At 46.4% G+C, this 18,231-nt stretch overlaps 8 protein-coding genes across 8 annotated transcripts; 4 read left to right on the forward strand and 4 right to left on the reverse strand.

Moving 5' to 3' along the window:
- The first annotated feature begins 173 nt into the window (after positions 1 to 173).
- Positions 174 to 2,942, forward strand: V1508DRAFT_415791 (CTP synthase N-terminus-domain-containing protein). The gene is made up of 6 exons (XM_066940126.1): positions 174 to 340; positions 441 to 501; positions 557 to 834; positions 893 to 1,856; positions 2,070 to 2,219; positions 2,277 to 2,942. The coding sequence occupies exons 2-6, from the start codon at positions 477 to 479 to the stop codon at positions 2,555 to 2,557; spliced, it is 1,698 nt and encodes a 565-aa protein (XP_066796471.1). The 5' UTR covers positions 174 to 340; positions 441 to 476; the 3' UTR covers positions 2,558 to 2,942.
- Positions 2,943 to 2,970: 28 nt separating this feature from the next.
- Positions 2,971 to 5,269, reverse strand: V1508DRAFT_438921 (amidase signature domain-containing protein). The gene is made up of 2 exons (XM_066942192.1): positions 4,632 to 5,269; positions 2,971 to 4,575 (listed from the first exon to the last, which is right to left on the reverse strand). The coding sequence occupies exons 1-2, from the start codon at positions 5,144 to 5,146 to the stop codon at positions 3,066 to 3,068; spliced, it is 2,025 nt and encodes a 674-aa protein (XP_066796472.1). The 5' UTR covers positions 5,147 to 5,269; the 3' UTR covers positions 2,971 to 3,065.
- A 778-nt stretch (positions 5,270 to 6,047) lies between these two features.
- V1508DRAFT_403840 (signal recognition particle 9 kDa protein-domain-containing protein) lies at positions 6,048 to 6,416 on the reverse strand (the record flags this gene model as incomplete). The annotated part of the gene is made up of 2 exons (XM_066938581.1): positions 6,048 to 6,269; positions 6,345 to 6,416. The coding sequence occupies 2 exons, from the start codon at positions 6,414 to 6,416 to the stop codon at positions 6,048 to 6,050; spliced, it is 294 nt and encodes a 97-aa protein (XP_066796473.1).
- A 117-nt stretch (positions 6,417 to 6,533) lies between these two features.
- V1508DRAFT_455325 (uncharacterized protein) lies at positions 6,534 to 7,507 on the forward strand. Its single transcript, XM_066942611.1, has 2 exons — positions 6,534 to 6,967; positions 7,029 to 7,507. The coding sequence occupies exons 1-2, from the start codon at positions 6,755 to 6,757 to the stop codon at positions 7,335 to 7,337; spliced, it is 522 nt and encodes a 173-aa protein (XP_066796474.1). The 5' UTR covers positions 6,534 to 6,754; the 3' UTR covers positions 7,338 to 7,507.
- Positions 7,508 to 7,687: 180 nt separating this feature from the next.
- V1508DRAFT_88503 (uncharacterized protein) lies at positions 7,688 to 9,462 on the reverse strand. The gene is made up of 6 exons (XM_066943087.1): positions 9,295 to 9,462; positions 8,970 to 9,240; positions 8,731 to 8,883; positions 8,514 to 8,669; positions 8,338 to 8,454; positions 7,688 to 8,281 (listed from the first exon to the last, which is right to left on the reverse strand). The coding sequence occupies exons 2-6, from the start codon at positions 9,132 to 9,134 to the stop codon at positions 7,778 to 7,780; spliced, it is 1,095 nt and encodes a 364-aa protein (XP_066796475.1). The 5' UTR covers positions 9,135 to 9,240; positions 9,295 to 9,462; the 3' UTR covers positions 7,688 to 7,777.
- Positions 9,463 to 9,577: 115 nt separating this feature from the next.
- On the forward strand, positions 9,578 to 12,742 carry V1508DRAFT_415803 (temperature dependent protein affecting M2 dsRNA replication-domain-containing protein). Its single transcript, XM_066940127.1, has 6 exons — positions 9,578 to 9,731; positions 9,858 to 10,232; positions 10,283 to 11,082; positions 11,144 to 11,365; positions 11,421 to 11,667; positions 11,725 to 12,742. The coding sequence occupies exons 1-6, from the start codon at positions 9,725 to 9,727 to the stop codon at positions 12,258 to 12,260; spliced, it is 2,187 nt and encodes a 728-aa protein (XP_066796476.1). The 5' UTR covers positions 9,578 to 9,724; the 3' UTR covers positions 12,261 to 12,742.
- Positions 12,743 to 13,061: 319 nt separating this feature from the next.
- On the forward strand, positions 13,062 to 15,551 carry V1508DRAFT_88541 (major facilitator superfamily domain-containing protein). Its single transcript, XM_066943088.1, has 3 exons — positions 13,062 to 13,365; positions 13,420 to 13,924; positions 13,983 to 15,551. Exons 1-3 carry the CDS (start codon positions 13,265 to 13,267, stop codon positions 15,183 to 15,185), a joined length of 1,809 nt encoding a protein of 602 aa, XP_066796477.1. The 5' UTR covers positions 13,062 to 13,264; the 3' UTR covers positions 15,186 to 15,551.
- V1508DRAFT_415809 (uncharacterized protein) lies at positions 15,423 to 18,215 on the reverse strand. The gene has a single exon (XM_066940128.1). It carries the CDS (start codon positions 17,867 to 17,869, stop codon positions 15,917 to 15,919), a length of 1,953 nt encoding a protein of 650 aa, XP_066796478.1. The 5' UTR covers positions 17,870 to 18,215; the 3' UTR covers positions 15,423 to 15,916.
- Positions 18,216 to 18,231: the final 16 nt, after the last annotated feature.

Raw genomic sequence — 18,231 nt, forward strand, 5'->3', positions numbered from 1 at the left:
GTCATAGTAGGGTTAAGCTTATGTTAGACGGCATCCAAAGGGCCCTTGAAGAAGGCCAGATTTCTGTGGGCGTATTTGCGATGGTATACAGTATTCCCCAGCACGTGAGTATATATGAGACCACCACTCTTGACTCGCGCGGCACGCTTCCAAACCTTAACAATGGGAGCAAACTAAATTTTCTGACAACAGATCCTGTTCTCTCTCTTCTTTCCTCCCTCTACCCTCCATTAACCTTTTCCCTCCTTCCTTTGTCGAGAAATTTCTTGACATTTTCAGATTCTGTTCTACGATCAGTCAAGTATCACGTTATACAGACCGTATAGCTTTAGAATCAAAGGTATTAAGTATGACGTGGTAGACACGATTTCTAAATTTTTTTTCGGCGTTCATGGCAAGAATGAGTTGCTATTTGTATATCGGTTACTAATAGTTTTTAGACATTATATATCTATTTGTATTTTAAGTACTTAAATATGAAATACGTGGTTGTTTCTGGAGGTATAATCTTTTTCGCCCGTGTTGTATTAGCGATCCAGTTGACTCACACGTCCAGGTGTCATAAGTGGTATTGGCAAGGGTGTCATAGCTTCTTCCACGGGACTTTTGTTTAAGACCCGAGGATTTAAGGTCTCGGCTATCAAGATCGATCCATACATGAACATCGATGCTGGCACTATGAGTCCTTTGGAGCATGGTGAAGTCTTCGTTCTGGATGATGGAGGGGAGGTCGATCTAGACTTAGGAAACTATGAGCGATACCTCAATATTACTCTTACGCGTGAGAACAACATCACGACTGGCAAAATCTACAGCCATGTCATAGAGCGCGAGGTGTGTACAGGTCTTATTCTATGTCAGAAACCTTAGGTACCCTAACAGAGTAAAACAGAGGAAGGGAGATTATCTCGGAAAGACCGTCCAGGTTGTTCCACATATTACGGATGCTATTCAGGAATGGATTCAGCGTGTCGCGAAGATTCCTGTTGATGATTCTGGTGAGGAGCCTGATATTTGTATTGTTGAGCTTGGTGGAACAGTTGGCGATATCGAGTCTGCGCCATTTGTTGAAGCCTTGCGACAGTTCCAATTCCGTGTTGGTGTTGAAAATTTTGCCTTGATTCACGTTTCGCTTGTTCCTGTCGTGAACGGTGAGCAGAAGACCAAGCCAACTCAGGTCGCCGTCCGTGATCTCCGCGGATTGGGTCTTATGCCAGACATTGTCGCCTGCCGATGCACTCAGAAGCTGGAGAAGCCGACAACTGATAAGATCTCTATGTTTTGTCATGTCGGACCTGATCAGGTCTTGGTCGTTCACGACCTCAGCTCAATCTATCACGTTCCCCTCCTTCTTGATCAGCAGAAGATCATCCAGCAACTTTCTAAGAAGCTAAAGTTGGAGAATGTCGCTCTCGCTCCAACATTTGTTGAAAAGGGTGTTTGTTTGTGGAATGATTGGAAACATCTCACTAGCACTCATGACAGAATGTTTGAGACTGTCAACATCGCTCTTGTTGGTAAGTACACGCATCTTAAGGACAGTTATATTTCGGTTATAAAGTCCCTGGAGCACTCAGCATTACGATGCCAACGCAAGCTTACTATCAATTGGGTCGAGGCAACTGATCTGGAGCCTGATGCGTCTGAGAGCAACCGTGTCAACTTCCATAAGGCGTGGCACGAGGTTTGCTCTGCCGATGGTATTTTGGTTCCTGGTGGATTTGGTGCCCGCGGTACTGAAGGTATGATTGCTGCGTGCAAGTGGGCTCGTGAAAACAAGGTTCCATACTTGGGCATTTGTCTTGGTCTCCAGATTGCAGTAATCGAGTACGCCAGAAATGTTCTGGGTATCCATGGTAGGAACAAATTTTCTAAATTACGTGTTTCAATTATTTTGCAAAGCACTATACATTAGACCCATGAACATTTGCTTATTGTATTGTTCATGGGTATTCCTCAAGTGCGACATCGACATAAGCTTATAGTGCAGTTTTGCTGTCTTTTTTTGTTGTCTTGTGCTCTCTGGTAGGACAGGATTTTTTTGGATTATAAAGCTAACACCCTAATAGATGCTCACTCCGAAGAGCTGATTACTGAGGCTCCCCAGCACCCCCTCATCATTTTCATGCCTGAGGTCAGCAAGACACATCTCGGTGGTACGATGAGACTCGGTCTGCGCGCTACCAAGTTTCAAGAGAATACTGAATGGAGCAAGCTTAGTAAGTTTCAGTAGTGGCTATTCATTATGCTGACCTCTTTCTTACATGGTGCACTAGGAAAATTGTATGGTGGTGTCGACACTGTCCACGAGCGACACCGTCACAGATATGAAGTGAACCCGAAATATGTGACTGATCTCGAGAATGCCGGTCTTAGTTTCGTCGGCAAGGATGATAAAGGCGAACGCATGGAGATCCTTGAGCTGAAGAACCATCCTTGGTTTGTCGGAACCCAGTACCACCCCGAGTATTTGTCCCGTGTACTTGATGCGTCCAAGCCGTATCTCGGCTTCCTCGCGGCAAGCTCCGGTATTCTCAACACTCTCATCGATAATTAGACCAAGTTTGCGGGAGAGAAGTAAATTATACTATTATTCACAGGTTTAGACATCGCGGTGGATTTATCGAGGATACGATTAATTTTTGTGTCTTTAGTTTATGTTTACTAATCATAGTGGTTTACTTTTTTTGTATATAATTTTCTGGTTTCATTTTGAGGCAGACGAGTAAACCACCGCATGAAACATATTTGCAAGAGGTTCTTAGGGAAGCCCATATTTGTAATAGGTTCTTAGGGGAGCCCTACGCTCACGATTTTTTTTTTGCTCTGTTTATGTTATTTTCCAGATTGTATTATAGGGCAGGCGTTGTACGATAATAGAGTCAGTATCATAGTTTTGTATAATAGATGTGTTTCACTAATAAATGATATCATCATTATTATATCATTCTCATCAAGATGCGAATAGTTGGTTGTCAAATGGGTTTCTATTTGCTTACATCATATTAACGTATACAAACTCAAAACTACAATTGTGCCCGTATCATTCAAGTTCTACGCTTCGATTAAGCCAAGACCTCAGCAATATCCAGCATGCGACCGTCCATACCCATCGGGGCCGAGAACATCACACCAAATGGCAATTTCAATGGACCGTACTCGTTAGCTTTTAACGTCACCGCACACATTTCAAACGCGTTGGTAAGCTTGGTGAAGAGAGACAGGTCGGCATTCACGCCTACTGGGTTTGCCTCCAATTCGGCAAAAGTGGGATGATATGGTGCGGTAGGCGAAATAATGACATCAATACCGGCGGCACCCTCGAACTTCGAGTACAGCTCGGTCTTGAGCGCACGGAGCGTGTCGATGTCCTGAAAGACCTTCAAAGCAGGCACCTCAGCGGCTAAGGCACTGATTGCCTCTTGGATCTTTGCAACAGCTGGATCGGATGACTCGGATGCCGTGCTGAATGCCATGCGCTCGACGTCCAACATCGGTCCGAGTAGTTTTGAAGCTTTCGTTACAGCAGACCAGTCAAGCTCGACCTGGGTACCTCCCAAAACCCTTGCCTTCTCCACGACAGCAGCAAAGGCACTTCTATAGTCAGGGGACAACAGGGAGAGGTCATCTGGGACAGCAAACCGAAATCCGCCGTCCTTGGGACCTCTGAAGTCGACACTCTTAATGGGAATAGCGCGGTCGGGCACTGAATAGGGGTCGGTCAAGTCCTGCCCTCGGAGTTCTGCGAAAACGGCACGAGCATCAGGGACTGTAGTGGCGATAATGGCAACGGTATCGACTGACGGACAAAACTTGGCAATTTTGTCTGAAGGAAGAAGGCCCTTTGAAACGTTGTATCCAACTACGCCGCTGAAAGCCGCTGGAATACGAGCTGAACCATCCGTGTCCAGCGTAAGAGAGAATGATCCAAGACCCTTGGCGATAGCTAGAGCAGGACCGTAGCTGTAACCACCAGCAATATACTCGGCGCTGTACTCACTGCTAATCTCAGCAATGGTAACGCCAATTACGCCGGCGCCAGTAGGTTCGATCTTGGTGGATCCGACCAAGATGGCACCAGACGCGAGAAGATCCTTTACGAGCTTAGAATTTTCAATGTCAAAATTCTCGCTCACTGTGAAAGGAATTCCGTAGAAATACGGCATATCCGCAACGTCAGCGACAATAGCCGGCTCTGGAAGAGTCTTGAGTGCAACTTCCTTATCGATGATCTTGCTGAAAACCACAGCTGATTCTGGCTTTGCTATTTGCTCGTATATGTACTCAACGACTGTCGCGGGAGTAAGATTACTCGTTCGATATGCTGTTCGCAATGAGGCAATTGAAATGTCAAAAACACCCTCGCTGGCCGAAGTTGGGATTGCCGAGACAGTTGCGGCAAGTTCGAGAAGGGGCTTGCTGGTGCAATTATAACCAAGCAGTCCGTCGTAAGCGCAAAATAGATCCATTGTAGCAGAGACAATAGTGTTGTCAAAGCCGCCGGTACAGTCGGTCAAAACGCAGCACTCAAACCCATGATCATTCGCTTCTCGGAATGTGGTAGCCACACAGCACCTGATTTTATGTATTAGCAATTGATCTAACGCAGTATTTCCAACAAACATGCATACTCAGTGGTGACACCAGCCAAGAGAAGATGAGTGATACCTCGGCTGACAAGCATCTGGTGGAAGTCGGTATTGTAGAATGAGCCCTTTCCTGGCTTGTCGAGCACCGGCTCATCCTTCAATGGCTTCACTTCGTCAACGATATCGTGTCCGTCTGATCCACGAACTAGTAGTCGTCCCATAGGTCCATCTGCGCCGATGACAAGCTTATGGCGATCCGGGTTCGCGGTCGCCTGCCTGATTCTTTTGGTTGGCGGCAAGTCCGACAGATCGCTGACATGACCTTCTCTTGTGTGGATAATGTGCAGTCCTAGTTTGCGAGCAGCAGCGATGGCTTTGGCTGTGGGCTCGATGACAGATGAGACTTGCTCGAAGACCTGTTCAGAAGGGCATTGCAGATAACCATAGCCGTTCTTCAGCAAGAAATCTTTCTGCATATCAATGACAACCAATGCCGTCCGGTTTTCCGGAAGCGCGAAGGGGCACGGCTTCGCCGTAATGAGTGAGAGAGGGGCCATGTCGAATATATTAGAAAGAAGAAGTGAGATTCTGTATACCGGTGCCTTTCGCAGCACCGCCTGAGGCTGATGGCGGAGGCTGGGGGGCCCAATAATATGATATGCATGGCGATTCAAAATCCTTATCGTAAGGGCTTTCGGAATTCCGCGCAAGGGCCCATCGACAAACTATGCCTGCGGCCACGCCGGGTAACCTTGGTTACTTTGGCAGATCAGTTTCAGGGGTTCCAACTGATTTGTTAGTGGGTGGCTAATCATATTAATAAGACAGCACAACCGAGATGTTATATTAATGGAGCTATTGAAAAGTTGAAATACAAAAAAGAGACCGCAAACTAATGCATTTGAATATTTTTCTTGCAGCCCATTTTCGCCGGCACGCTCTTCCATTTGAAATCTATGCGTTGACGTCTGGCATACCAAAATTACGAAGATATCTTTGCACAAAAATCAATATCACGAGAGATCAGCCGTAGTCGAGGGACGAGGGACGACTCGTCTCTGGAACATGTAAGAGATCTATGGGCTTTGGAAGCTTTTGACTTGGGCGTTAGTCTTTAGCAGCGCCAGTCCCTTGGAGAATCAGAGTAAATCGCACATGGCCAAAGTGTTCATGGCTGGTGGTAGAAGTCATGCAGAACGATATATATAGTCTTGTCTCCTTGGCTAGGGAAATTAATATCCTTAGCCGCATGCAGTGTTGGTGGATGAGTTGCGCCTTATGTACAGTGTGGTATAAATTGCTTGTTTCTGAGCAACCCGATTGAAAGCCAGAATCCATTGCCCACGCTGAACGTTTGAATGTTGCAATATTATTCCATTTATATTATACAACTCTCTGTAGATCTCCAATCGTCGCCGAAACTTCTATCGTACAGTAATCCGTCGCAGTTGCGTTCTCTTAATCCGCATTTCCACTGGCAGCGGCGACAATCTCAGTGCCTGTAGTAGTGCCGGCCATAACTCCCGCCATCCCACCCAGCGCTCTCAGGATTCGGTTCAAGTCATTCACTTTTCTAGTTCGGAATCGGAAACAAGTACCAGAGACCGGATCAAATGTCTTCACTGCTAGAGTTCCTCGTTGGCTCTTCTTTTCTGTATTATACGTGTAGGTAACCTTTGTCTATATCAAAAACGTAGTCAGCATTTAGCTTTGATGATCAACTGATTCTAGAGGACAGAATCACTGTAAACGTACAGTCGTTGGCCGCGCCTGTAGTAACAAGGTGGATTGGTGAATGAATACTGTCGCCGACGATACCGATGGCATCTTCGCGTATCTTACAGTATGTCGCTGCAGAAATCTTTTCAAGCACTTATTCCAGAATCCCAGTGGATAGACGCCTACGGCTATTCGTGGATATATTACCTCGCAGACTCCATGTCGTCGGACGAAGTATTTTAGTGACCAAAGTGTTACCCTGACATAGGATGACAGCCATCTCAAGTAAACTTGATGTCCAATATATCTCTAAAATATAGTGACACGCTTTCATTTCACGTCAGGTATTGATCTGCACCTTATTTGAATTCCATACATAATTGGCATTATCACAAATGCGTTAGCCGTCGATTGAATCTCATTTGTGAATCTCATTTTCCACAGCAATGAGTTCCACCTCATCATCCGACGGTGACCTTGACAAAACGATTTCGGAGTGGATCAAAAATGCGGACACCGAAAGCGGCCAGGGAATAAAGAATGATCCGGTCTTAGAAGACAGAGTCAAGAATAAGTCCTTTTTTTCGCAATTTCCAAAGCCAAAGGCTGAAGAGTCTGTGGAACCAGAGGTATTCGAGAATCCATCGGAAGCATTTCCTGTAAGTTTACAATCTATGTCTGTTGAAACTGGATTATTACGAACACAAGGCTTTCATCTAGAGAGAAATGTCATGTACGCAGCAATTTGATGAGCTAGTAAAATGCTACAGCATCGGCGGCCAGGTTCGTAACGTATATCGATACGGCTCAATTCGAGACTGCAACGACAGATGGTCGATGTTCAAGTTTTGCATGGGGACACGCCTTGACTCTGAAGAAGACAACAGAAAGAAGATATATGAATTTTATAGGCAGAAGGTGGCCGAAGACTTGAAAAGCGGTAGCAGTGAAGATGTTTGGAAAGCTCGGACGCAGAGACGGAAGTCATTGTTTTCGGACCAGGAGGATGGGGCGGAGGGAACATTGTAATAAATTCTGTACATAGCGGAGGTGTTTGGAAAATCTTACTTCTGTATATAGCTCTGTATGTCATACTAAGTCCATAATAGTATCCACAAGAAGTTAAGAACGGTTGCGACTAGTTCTACGAAAGTAACTAGCTCTACATTGAGAATACACGTTAAATCATTCAATAAAGGGCAACGAAGCTGAAAAAAAATGAAACATGTGCGCCTGTGCATATGCACTTCTATAATCCACAAACTCCTTCGACATTGAGTACTAACCATGTACTCGAAAATATTTTTTGCAAAATAGCGAAGCAAATTATTTAATAAAAGAAAGTCATGAGTTTATAACTCAACGGAAGCTGAACACTGTCGAATCGACCGTAGTCTAAAGTGAGTAAAACCGTCTATTAAAACTCCGCAGCACAGCCACATCACCCAAACCTAGAAATATAAACATTATTACATCGGCACAGGCACCGTATCTAAGACATCATCGAGCACGACATCCGGCGTCCAGTGCTGAATAAACTTAGACAGCGCCTCTGTTTCACTGCCATAAAGAACACTGCGATCGTCCTCTGGCGACGAGATAGTAATCCTGTGAGAATATGTCTTGCGTGCAGCGATGACAACAATAGACGGCGTCGCAAAGCTTATACCATGAAACGGGCACAAACATCTAATGAGCAATTCAAAGTCCCTGGATGCACGCGCAGAGACACCTCCGCGTATAGCTCGATGCATGCGCAGAAACACCATAATGTCGTGCATATACCTTCGAATGTCAGCACTAATGCAAACGCTGTTGCCGATACTTGACAGAGTGTCGATATCCTTCACAGAGAATAAACATTGTAGCGTCATAGGAGGCAACAAAATAGGAGGACTCCATTTGCCAAATTCTGTACCGGATTCATCCACATTGGAAGGTTCATAGCTATGACTGATGAAAAAGTGGTCAAGCTAGAGATTGAGTTACAAAATCTATGAACCACTTCTACAAATCACTAAATACTTACAAGATACGGAAACAAATGCAGCCTCATATTACTCTTCGATAACAATGGAATCACCAAAAATGATGGAGGCGTCATAAATAACCCCTTCGAAGTCACCAGCTTCTTTGTTCTAAGGATCTGTTACACCATTGTCAAAACTCCAGGGCTCTCAAATGTACTATATCAAAGATGCATACCTCTAGCAATTGAGCTTGCACGTAATTGCTCGACTGATCGAGGTTTCTTATGAGGACCAGATTCGGAAATCTTTGACCACGGTTGTTGAATCCCCGTTGCGCGAGCATTGCGGCCTGCGGATTAACATCCGTTCTCACTCCATTCCACGGGTATTCCTAAAAATTCATGCCACGTTAGACAACGTAAATGCATTATAACGTGTTAAATTGCACATACGGCAGCCTTCTCGAATAACGCTGACGGCAACGGAGAGAAACTACCGGGCACCGATTCGGTGGCAATAAGCATGGAATTGGCAAATTCTTCAGTCGTAGTACCAGGCGCACACGTCACAGATGTGGTAGTAAATCCGAATATATTGGAAGCGATCTATAAGACCTAGTCAGACTACTTAAGTGGATGAAGACAACCTGACGCCCAGGTACATTTTACCACGCCAGATATTGACCACTTACCAATAAAATCATTTTCTCAGTGAAATCCAGATACATATCATTATCAACTGTTACAATTGCATGCTGCCTTCCGACCAACGAAGCAAGGAGTCCAATGAACAAATCTGTGTCGAAATCAAACCCCGCAGTCTCCTTCAACATCACAATCTTCGAAAGCAGGTCCATGTTTGGCACACAAGAAAGCGAGAGTTCACTATAGCAGTACGTATGGTCTAAGCGATCTCTGATAGACAAAGCAAGTCATTGCGCGCTGAGCAGCGAAATTCGCAGGCTGGACACGCGTTAGCCAACGAATGACCTGGTCAATGCAAGAGTAAGAGCTCACGAATTATGTCCTCTCAGCGGATATATTAGATCTTTGAAATGCCGAGTACTTCGCGCGCCACCAAGCCTCGAAAAAGAGAGCGCGGCCCGAAAATTGTCCTTGCCACAGCAGCAGAGAAAACTATAATCTCAACTCGAAGGTACACGATCCAGAGAAGAGTGAAGTCGCAGACCTATGATACCAATGCAAGGCAGAGAGACTCCAGTACTCCATTTACCCGGCCATCGGTTCCACGCGAAACTGCATCGCAAGTAGCGAACCCCACTATAGATTGTATTTTGCTATACGGCCGTGGTTAAGACACGCACACCGCGTCTAATTTACCACAGACTAACAGGCGTTCTATATAAGTCCGACCATTATTTGGTTTGGATTGCTTAGTGATACCAATTCACACGGGGACGGCACAATTCAACAGCGGTAGATCAAAATGACCAGTAAGTGTTTCATATTCTTTACTGTTATGTTATGCCTGGTGGCACATAAGATGCGAGTAGTCGTGATGGACGGTGTATTTGAGAGTGCGCATTAAAAGAAGATAGTTACTGAGACCATGTATATAGTCAAAGCGCTGGAGAATTTTATCCACGATCGGAAACAAGCACGCGGCCTTCCCCTCACGATCCTAAAGGACACTGTACTAGGAATTGACGCCGAGTATTTCTTTCTACAGCAACTATCGCCGCCAGGAAAGAAAGAGCCGTTACTGCACGCTCTCGGTGGATTACCGTTTTCGTTGAAGTCCTGCTTAGAAGCCTTTTTGCATGGTTTGAAAGGTGCAGGAATCAAGCCGGTGTTCGTATTTAAAGGGATCCAGCTTTATAGGAATGAGAGACCGTTCGCACGACCGGATCTAAGACAGCAAAAGAGAGCTGAAGCTTGGGAAGCGTATGATAAGGCAAAAGGGGAGACAGCGGTTAATATTTTCAACGAAATCGGTATGACACTCGGTGGACTAATTCACTACTCTGACTAACCCGTGCGACAGAGCCCATTCCAGTGTCGGAGGTCTCCAGATATGCCATGAAATTATTGAACGAGAATGGTGCCGATTACGTAGTCGCTCCGTACAGCTCATGGGCTCAACTTGTTTATCTCCTAAAGCACGAAAAGAAATTCATTGACGCGATATATGGTCCTACGGAAGTTTTATTATACGACGTCGAGCGTGTTATCACATCGATTGATTTTGCTGGCGGTGGATTCCTTTGGATCAGTAAGCGAAATCTGCTGGCTGAACTAGGTGGACTCGGCAGCGAGCAACTGCTTGATCTGGCTGTTCTTTGCGGCCTTGAATTTTCTAGTCCATTCCCATTGATTGATCAACCTCATCTGACAGGTACGATGGCTGTGCGCTCGGCGAGGGATCTGATAAGAAATTTTGTCAGTGGATATGGAGCCGTGATGGCATATGCGGAGAATCCTTTCGTCAAAGAAAGCAACTACATCGACACTTATCGTCGCGCTTATTGTGCGATCAAGTACCACGTTGTTTATACAGACAAGGGATTTCTTGAACCAATAATTACTGAGCATGCACCAAACGATATACATGAGTTTATCACACAGCGACTACCGCCTGAGCTGTACTTTTACCTCACAAAGGGAATTATGGGGCCAGAAATTCTCAATGCTCTTACGTCTGGCGAGTTAATTGAGTCCGTGCCATTGGATGGTGGAGAAAGCTTGGAATATCGACGATTCCTTTCTGATCTGGAGAGCATGAGATCACAATCTTTAAGCTTGCTGACTCAGCCGTTGCATCGATTCTATCAAGCAAAGAGAGTGGTATGTACTGACCTTTCTTACTCGACGACTGTCAATGCAAAGCTGATATATTTCCGTTTAGTACGTAGTTTATTGGTATGAGCGCAATAATGAGCATGAAATTCCACACAGGCTCACCCCTACAACATATGAGACTGTGAATTCATGGAACGTACATTCTAGAGTACTGGATCCGAAGCTTATGGAATTAAATCAGAAGGAGGTCAATTTGGAGTTCGCTATTGTTTCTCTTGATGACGAGAAATTTGCGGCATCAACTGTGACTCCGAAGACCCCCGGTGAGGTAAGTGTTGCAAGTCGATATACGTCTATGATTCACAGCTCACTGTTGAACAAAGTTGCTCGAAACATCGAAAGAGATCTTGGCGAATACCTACTGGCGATTCCTTCAGTTGCGGTCATTTGTCACTCCTCAGCATACCTTGACACCGTGGGGAAAAGCTCTTGTCACTGCTCTCAAGGCGTCGCGTACGGAGGACTTGTTCGCCGAGCCGTTGATCGCCGCTTTGGAGCTCATCCGATTCAAGGCTCTTACGGCGAAGACCTACACGCCGTCATACACTGGGCTCCCAATTAGAGGAACTGGTAGGTTGAATGGGGCACTACCGCGCCTTTGTTACACACTCGCTAACACCAATGCAGACGTTGAGAAAGCACACATTCTCCTCATTGCTCGTGTGGCTTCACTTTTGCCGATCAATCACATGCCTATTGGATTCTCGGGTCCATTGAGCCGCAATCTGCTGTCTTTCAACTCTTTTGTTGCGAAGTATACTCAAATCGCCCGTACGCTGATTGAAAGTACAATTTTCTCACTTCTCGCGAATTCGGATGCCGACCGGCTGGCCGAAGACAATGCAGGTTGGGCCAAGCTTGGCGTCAGCTTACCATTCACGTCAGGCCCGAATAGTGGATTAGGTATTGCTATGAAGACATACCTCGATGAGTTATGTGGTAAGCCAGAGCCTACAAGCGATGTTGAGCGTGTGAAAATGAAAACGGAATTGAAGAAGCTGTTTGCACATGCGCTGGACGTCGTCGGAGATGTTGAGCGCGGTTTCAGACTGTGGGACACGGTTGTCCAGGCGGTGAAGCTTGCAGCTAAGGAGGGGACCATGACTAATACTGAGGCGACTGCGTTTATTGATGCGGATGCATGGGTTCAGCAGCGCAGGTAGATTACTTGCCGGAATAAGTTTGCAGCGGACGGGAGTCCAGACACGTGCTGGACAGCGAAATTGTCGAATAACGTGATTTGTGTATATATTTAGGTTACCATCGTCAATTCCTTTGCATTTGCTCTGTCGTGTACTCGCTCATTTCGGTATCGCCACATGTCTTCGGATGCGTAGTTTGTCCAGACATTTTGGGTTTGCATCCAATGCAACCCTAATCAGACATACTAGGCCTTCTCTATAAAAGTGGAGGGAGACCAGACGGTGCCGCCTCCCACGTTCAATCAATGGGTCAATTTTGTACATGTATATTACGAAATAATTAATATATTAATATGTGCATGAAGTATTTAACGCGAAGATACTGCAATCACGTTAAACTGCCAAACCCAACAAATGAGGCGGCTTCATGCCACTGGGCTCCCGAAATCCGGTGCCGCAAATGGTCGAACTTTAGCCGCACGGTAAGTAGATCTGATTCCGCTTTGCGACGGCAATTTATATTACTGTCATCCAGCGGCAGCTCGGCTTCTAACTAGCCGCGGAGATGATGCCTTAGAACGGTAGTCGGCAGATCTAAGCTCAGATAGCAAGCTGAAATGCAATAAATTAGTCGATCTTGTTATGCGTAGGTTAGTTCCTTGCGATGAAATTACTTATACTACGGTGCATCAACTCGACCACCTTTTTGCAGGAACGAGCCGCGCGATAAGCACGCGCCTCAAACTCCCCGGAGAGAAGTCGACCCCTCGGGGCGACAACGTCAACGTCCTATCGACACTTGCACGCTGCCTGCTGGCTGAAAGTGCTCTTGCACCGATCGAGGCCGCCAGAATTAAGAGATCTCTGCATTTTATTTGCGTACTTCATGCAGTCCAGTAATGTCCTATGAAAGTCGATATGCGACAGTTGACCATTGAGCTATCCTAGATACCATCGCACAGACGACAATCCAATTTGCATTGTGCGCACCTGACGACACAAGATATTGAAGTTTGTTATTAAAAATGTCGGCCACGGACAATGCGGCCGTACTCATCGAGGAAGAATCCATCATCTTGCTCGATCCCGAGCTGGAGGTGATGGCAGAGGCACCCTTTCACCAGCGGTATGGAACCTTTCTGACGCAAGATCTGCTTTCATGATCTAACTACTTCGTTAGACAATCTGAAGACAAACCTACCGCCGCTACTGTGAATGGTTCATCTACAATCGGTATCCAGCCATACACAGATGAACCAGACAGTCCGCAGGCCCCTCTGGCTTTGACAGCACGAAAAACAATTTGGAACACACCTACTATCTATCACCTGCTTGCTCCATTCATGCTTTTTGCCGTTGCGTTCGGCGGTAATCTCGCTCCAAAGATCAACATTATCCTGACTCTTGTTTGCCGTGAGTATTATGCGAAGCAACAGGGTATGTCAATGCCCACTGTCATGCAATGGGTCACGCGCTTGGCGGTGAATGATGCTGTGAGGACACTGGAGGGCGATGTCAACGAAATGTGTCAAGTCGCCGAAGTTCATGCAACTGCATCCACGGTCACTATGTGGGTTGGCCTCGTAACAGGCCTATTGGGAACAGTAACATCAGCCTGGTTAGGCGCTCTATCCGACAGAATTGGACGACGACCAGTACTACTGATAGGTGTTCTTGGGCCATTTGTAAGTGTCAGGTTTCTACGTCTCTTACCATTTAATATTCACATCTAATACCCACTAGCTCGCGGATTTCACTATTATCATAGCGGCTAAATGGTCCAACTTGAAGTCATACTCTCTTTACTATCTCGCTGCCTTCTTTGACGGCGTAACGGGCTCGTACATTCTTGTTGTTGCCATGTGTCATTCATATGCTACCGATTGCACTCCGCCTGGAAACAGACGCGCTGCCGCATTTGGGCTCTTTCATGGCATTTTGTTTGGCGGCATGGCCATCGGTCCGTCCATCACTAGTTTCTTGGTTAGTCGCACAGGCAATGTGCTGACGTTTTTTTACATCGGCTTAGTCCTGCAAATTGTCTTCTTTCTGCTTGTTCTATTCGTTATTCCCGAATCCCTGCCACGTTCGCGCATGCTACAAGCCCAAGCCGCTTATGGCCAGCAGCAACGGCGCGCCCAGCACACCACTGCTGGGCCGCTCACAATCCGCGCGTTCGTCTCCCGTGTTAACTTCTTAAAACGTCTAGGCGCTTTCTGGCCCAACGACGGCACCAAACTTGCCATCAAACGCAATATGATCATCCTTGCTATTATGGACGCCTTATGTGTTGGCAACAGCATGGGAGAGATGATGGCTGTTCTGATGTACGCGGAGTTCACGTTCCACTGGACGTCCGTCGAGACCGGGTATTATGTGACCACCATCGGTGTTGTGCGCATCGTCCTTCTGTTTGTTCTTCTGCCAAACATCTTACGAAGACTCAAGTCCTGCGTTGACCGTTATCAAAAGAGAAATGGCACGTACCTGCCCGATAATAAAATCTTCGGAGCAACAGATACGGACATCCTTCTAATCCGCGGCTCCGCTGTGATGGCATTACTAGCTTACATGGGCTTCATGCTGAACAATTCCCCAGCACCATTCCTCCTATGCGGTGCCACTGGGGCATTATCAGGAGCACTTGCTCCGGCCATGGAAGCCGCCATCTCCAAACACGTACCCCGGAAAAACACTGGCCAAATCCTCGGCGCGGTCGCGCTCATGCACTCAATCTCTCGGGTTATCGCGCCGACTGTGTATCTCTCGATCTACAGCGCAACAGTCGGATGGTTCCCAAAGGCGCTTTTCGTCGTGTTTCTGTGTAGCTTTGGGTCGATTTTTTTCGGCACGTTTTTGATTAGAAGAAATGTTACTGGTGGGTTGATGGACGGTGGTGCGGATCTTGACGACGACGAATATGACGCGGGCGGTGGTCCTGAATAAAAAAGGCAGGTACGGGACGGGTACGGGACGATGTGCATGTTGCATGGTTGGTGTACATGTTATAGAATAATCTACAATTGATACAATAATTATACGTAGTTTTGTGGGTGGGTGGGGTCGCAAGTATACGATATATTTGTTTTTGAGTTCTCGTCTTCATTACCGCTAATACTGTCGCGGGTTTGTAGGTGGAGAGATCAGTGGATTGTCTACATTAAATCAATTGCACGGTTTTTTGCAACTTAATATAGTTCGCAACACTATATGAATACTTCAACACTTCTTTTTTCGTCTCTACTTGTATCTTTCCGCACACCTCCCAGTACTAGAAGCTCCAACAGTAATCAACAACATAACTGGAAAATTGAAATAACAATGCAAGGCGACAATGAATGACGAACTGTTGCACGCAAACGACAAGATAAATGACCACAAACACTATTCAAACAAAAATGCAATAAAAAAAAAGCAAATGACAAATTTATTTTCATCCGTCCCAAAACAACGGAAATTCCGACGAAGATTCATTTGGAATGTAATACCACTAATACCACACAACCTCCGCCTAGTAACAATGAATACAAAACGAAATGCAGTAGTAACATACAAAATTCCCAATGCACGTCTTAACTCCAAACCCATAACAACGTACTATTCCTTTATTAGCTATAATCTCGTACTTTCAATGACGTTGATTCCAATAAGTAATATATGCCTCGTTGACACCATTTCTACTCCGGGGGAACACACCAATGCCTGTGAAAAAACCACGCTTTGGACTGGCAGTTCTTGCTGCAATACTTCGTTCGACGACATCTTCGGCACTTTGCAAACTGCTTTGGATACTCTTCCCACTTGCCGCATTCGAAATAACCACACTGACGCACGCCACCACGGGATTCGTCTTTCCTGCATGAATTCCGCATAATCACGGATGCCCAATAGTGCAGATCGCCGACAAACATGCGGGTAGTGAATCGTTCCACGAGCTGGAAAAGATTCAATGTGGGCAGTTTGTATTCGGGCGCAATGAGAGACTCATCTTCTGGGACAAGTGAAGGATCATCTAAGCCAGCATCTGATGGTGTGGAAGACATTTGAGATCGAATATCCATTCTAGTAGACAAGCACGGCACAATATGAGTATTTTGAAAATATGGCCGAAGACAGACGTATTTGGAAACGTATGCTAGAAGCTGTAGCGACATAAGCACATCGTCCTCTCGCGGCAGGTTATCTTGAGATCCAAGAAATGCTGGAATTGACAGCGACGAGGGCGAAACGTTTGCGATTGATTCAGTTTGGGGTGCAACCTGCACGGGAGATGGTTCAGTCTGAGAAGCCTGCGCAGATGGAGCCGATGCAGCTCCAAATAATGGACTCAACTGTGTGCGTACCGACGGCGGAGATGGGCGGTCATTCGAAGTCACAGGCTCTGATCCTGCAGAACTTTGTGCAACATCAAACACCGAGGACGCAGTGGACTCGGCCGCATTTTCTCTTTGTAGGACATCGCGATATTCGGCCGTGTAATCGATATCGATAATCCGCGGAGCGATATCTGCGGTATAACTTGACGTCTCTGAATATTGAACCTCATCGGAAGAAGAATTGTGAATGTCGTCTGCATCAGTCGCAACCTGCGAAGATGCCAGGGCCGTCATAATATCCTGGGGTGCATCATCAATATCCATTGCTGTTGCTGTGTCTACGGCGCCTGATGTGACAGGCATATCAGCCAAACCTGGCTCTGTGGCCGGAACTGTGGTAGGACTCATGACACCACTCGTAGAGGCAGACGGCGAGGAATGTGTGGACTGGGTATGAGAATACGAATGAGAATGCGAATGAGAATGATGATGCCGATGATGATGTCGGTGGTGATGATACAAGTGATGATGTAGTCTGCTTATGTACGCGGTATTGGCCCCGGCGGCATCAGCTGCTGGTTGCGCACCTGTGTTAGCTTCACGAGAAGCTTGACCCAAATCATCTTCCTGCTGCGCGACTTGCCGTTGCTGTTCCTCGGTTGTGGCCACTGCGGCACCCATCATCGTAACAAACATGTCAGCCGCATTCACATCAATACCAGAGTCGAACATTGGCTCCTGTGGTCGTCTCTGTTCTCTTTGTTCTTGTTCACTGTCATTATCTTGTGTCGTTTGTCGCCTTCTGGAGACTATTGGTGCCGAAGGACCGATAAGAGGAAAACTAGGATGGCGGGCGTCGATCACTGACGCTTGGCTATGCGGCGAGGGCTGGTTGACAAAGAAGTCGTGATACATCCTTACCTTTTCCACTGCCTCCAGAAAGTTATCTAGCACTGTAGCAAGGATGGGGACGATGTCGGCCTCTACAACCCTCCGACGAACAGCCTCAGATCCACGTACGCCGACGGACGATAGACATTGCAGTGCAAGTGACCACTTCCACGAAGTAAGCAAATCCTTAGAATGCATACCCTCGCAAGACTTTAATATGGTAATGAGTCTATCGATTCCACCGTCCGTTGCTAGCGACTCGCGGATAAGCTGTGAAGACGATACGAGCACGCACAAACTGCTGAGAGAGTTGACTAATGGACGATCGAAGGGGCAGTCAAGTGCACGCCGGTCGTAGAGCGTTGGCGTCATGTTGGCCGTTGCCTTGTTGTTAAGGACGGAAAAGAAGTTGACATCTCGCATTTCCACTGGAACTTATTAGTACACATGAAGATACAGGCGGGGCTTGTGAAACAAAAAATTTAGTTAATGGGACATGGTACAGATGCGGGGCTGGCAACAAGGGCAAAAAAAATACAGCGATATATGAAAACAACATACCGGGAACCTTGGAGACGCAAGGGATAGATGGTGGAGAGGCGGATAGAGAATGATGGAAAAAGGACGGGGACAAGCAGTGGGTGCAAAGAGCGGAAGGGATTGCTAAACGGGCGATGTTGACTTGGAACGGTGAGTAAAGAGCGGCGGTGATGTTGTGACCCATTAGGAGGCACCAAGTTAGTTATTGTGGCAACTCAACTTTTGTCAGCGATAGGAGACACAGA

Source organism: Lipomyces doorenjongii (assembly GCF_038497915.1).
Source record: "Lipomyces doorenjongii strain NRRL Y-27504 unplaced genomic scaffold V1508scaffold_18, whole genome shotgun sequence".
Lineage (NCBI taxonomy): Eukaryota > Fungi > Ascomycota > Lipomycetes > Lipomycetales > Lipomycetaceae > Lipomyces > Lipomyces doorenjongii.